This window comes from Aplysia californica, unplaced genomic scaffold (genome assembly GCF_000002075.1).
Source record: "Aplysia californica isolate F4 #8 unplaced genomic scaffold, AplCal3.0 scaffold00153, whole genome shotgun sequence".
In the NCBI taxonomy this organism is placed as follows: Eukaryota; Metazoa; Mollusca; class Gastropoda; order Aplysiida; family Aplysiidae; genus Aplysia; species Aplysia californica.
The window spans coordinates 539,982-542,108 of NW_004797423.1; the positions used below are offsets into that span (position 1 = coordinate 539,982).

Below are 2,127 nucleotides of genomic sequence, written 5' to 3' on the forward strand. Positions count from 1 at the left end.
GGGGCAGAGACATATCAAAGAGAAGCGCACTTAATTTTAACTTTGAGAAAACTTCTTTGTCCACAGTCTCAGCCAAAAGTTGCCGAGCTTGGAGTCGAGTACGGTATCCTGTGCCCCAATGCAGCAGCTACCGACATGATACTGAAACTAGACGACTCAAAAGCACACTTTTTGGAGGATTTTCAAGACCGTATCGCCAGTAATACGATGGAGTAAGGCAGTTCTTTCAGTTGTGTTAGAAGTAGACAATATTACCGTATCTGTTTATTCTGTCGACTTGGGGGAAAGGGGGGAGGGGAGGGGGGTACGGGTTGTGGAATTGGTTTGGGAGGCGGGTAGTGGCCAGACGGTTTATATAATGCCTTTCGGTGATCATGTGTGAGTTACAAGTAGTTTCTCCTTCGTCTAATTTCAGCAGATAGACTCATCAGTGATGCAGGCAGTGAATGGTATTTCCAGACTTTGATTTTTTTATGGTATGAGTTTAATGCCCAATAGAGTAGGGGATGAACTGGTCTGTAGACATAAACCAATTCATAAATGTATTATTCTGCATAATGAGGGGCTTGTATCTCTTTGTGGCGTGCTGAGGTTGAACATGTTCAAAAATGTACTTTTTACCGCCACCCCACCTCCATCCCCAACTCTCTATGGTGCAGAGAGAGGTGTATTGATAAAGGACTCGTGAATTTCACATTGAGAACCATCCTATATAGGTTTCTAAACTGGTCGCCAATACGGAAATCGGATACAAAAGGGAGGACAACAGAAGATTGGGTTTTTTTCAGAAGTCATTGTAAACAAGATCCTTGTTGTCACATTTTGAGCATGCAAAAGCTCCACTTCTACTAATGGATGTGCGCAGCTTGAGGGCTTCTCTCTTGATTTCAGCTTTTCTTATTCATGAAGCCTCCGTTGCCGCCCACTGTGACTGCTACTCTCCAACTGGATCTTTCAGGATCAAGGCTCTCCCACTTCCAAGAATTTATGCTGATTTAATATAATTATTATTATCATTACTAATAATAATATCACTATTGCTGTTGTTGTCGTCGTCATTATTAATCTACTTCAACTATAAAACCACCCGGGTTTTTTTTATCGAAGGATCAGGCAAAAATAGCTATTCGTATCTTTCTATATCCCACAGGATACCGACTGTGGTTGATGCCTTTATGCAACTGGTCCAGCTGGAAAATATGAATGGTGCTATCCTGTGGGTGACAAAAGAGAAGACGCAGTTTACCAAGATGAAAGCGGAAGAAGTTGAAAGTCCACCGTCTTAAGGCACTGACCAAGACTTTCGTGCTGGACATGTAGTACATGTATGCAGCTTCCAATAGATTCCTCGAGTGTACTGTTTATTTTCCAATTTTATGCTTTACTGTATTCAGCAAATTAATGAGTTTGTAAACTCAATCAAAGAAATATAATATGCCGTGTTTTTTTTCTCTCTTACGTCTCCATTACTTTATATTATAACCTAGTGGTTAGGCTACAGGACTCGTAATCGTGAGGTTGCCCGTTCGGGGGTTCGAGCCGCAGGCCCGTCGTTGTGTCCCTGGGAAAGGCATTTCACATGTATTTTTCTCCCTTCCTCCAGGTGGGAATGGGTACCCGGTCATAGACAACGAAAGATAAGGTCATTATGTTAGTGTTTTAGCGCCTATAAATGGCTGCTTGCGCTGTAAGCTTCCCAGGAAATTGAGGTTGTTTCAGAATGCTGTCGGTTCTGCTGGGGTGATAGTATAGATTATAAAGCGCATAGAACTTACTGTTGAGCGAGGATTTTGCGCTATACAGATTGCTATCTATCATTATTATGTCACAATAATATTCTAAAAAGTGGATTGTATCTACTTTTTCTGCACCTCTAGAAAATTAGTCTGAGTTTGTGATGGAACAAAAGGCTATGTCAGGTTTCCACTGGTAAACGATGTAACACGGTGTTCGTGTTTATGTGCGTATTTGTATTTGTGTATTTGTGCGTGTTTTCTGTGAATTTGTGTTCAACAATCTATCTATCTATCTATCTATCTATCTATCTATCTATCTATCTATCTATCTATCTATCTATCTATCTATCTATCTATCTTTCTTTCTTTCTATCTCTCTCTGTCGTCCTCT

General features: G+C 40.8%; 1 protein-coding gene across 1 annotated transcript in view; it reads left to right on the forward strand.

Annotated features, from left to right (window-relative positions):
- The window catches only part of LOC101851730 (15-hydroxyprostaglandin dehydrogenase [NAD(+)]), a 50,839-nt gene extending 49,385 nt beyond the window's left edge, over nucleotides 1–1,454 (forward strand). Inside the window, exons 7-8 of the mRNA XM_005097372.3 lie at nucleotides 67–212; nucleotides 1,151–1,454. Coding sequence (XP_005097429.1) covers nucleotides 67–212; nucleotides 1,151–1,286 — 282 coding nt within the window. The 3' untranslated portion in view covers nucleotides 1,287–1,454. The remainder of the gene's footprint in view (nucleotides 1–66; nucleotides 213–1,150) is intronic.
- Nucleotides 1,455–2,127: the final 673 nt, after the last annotated feature.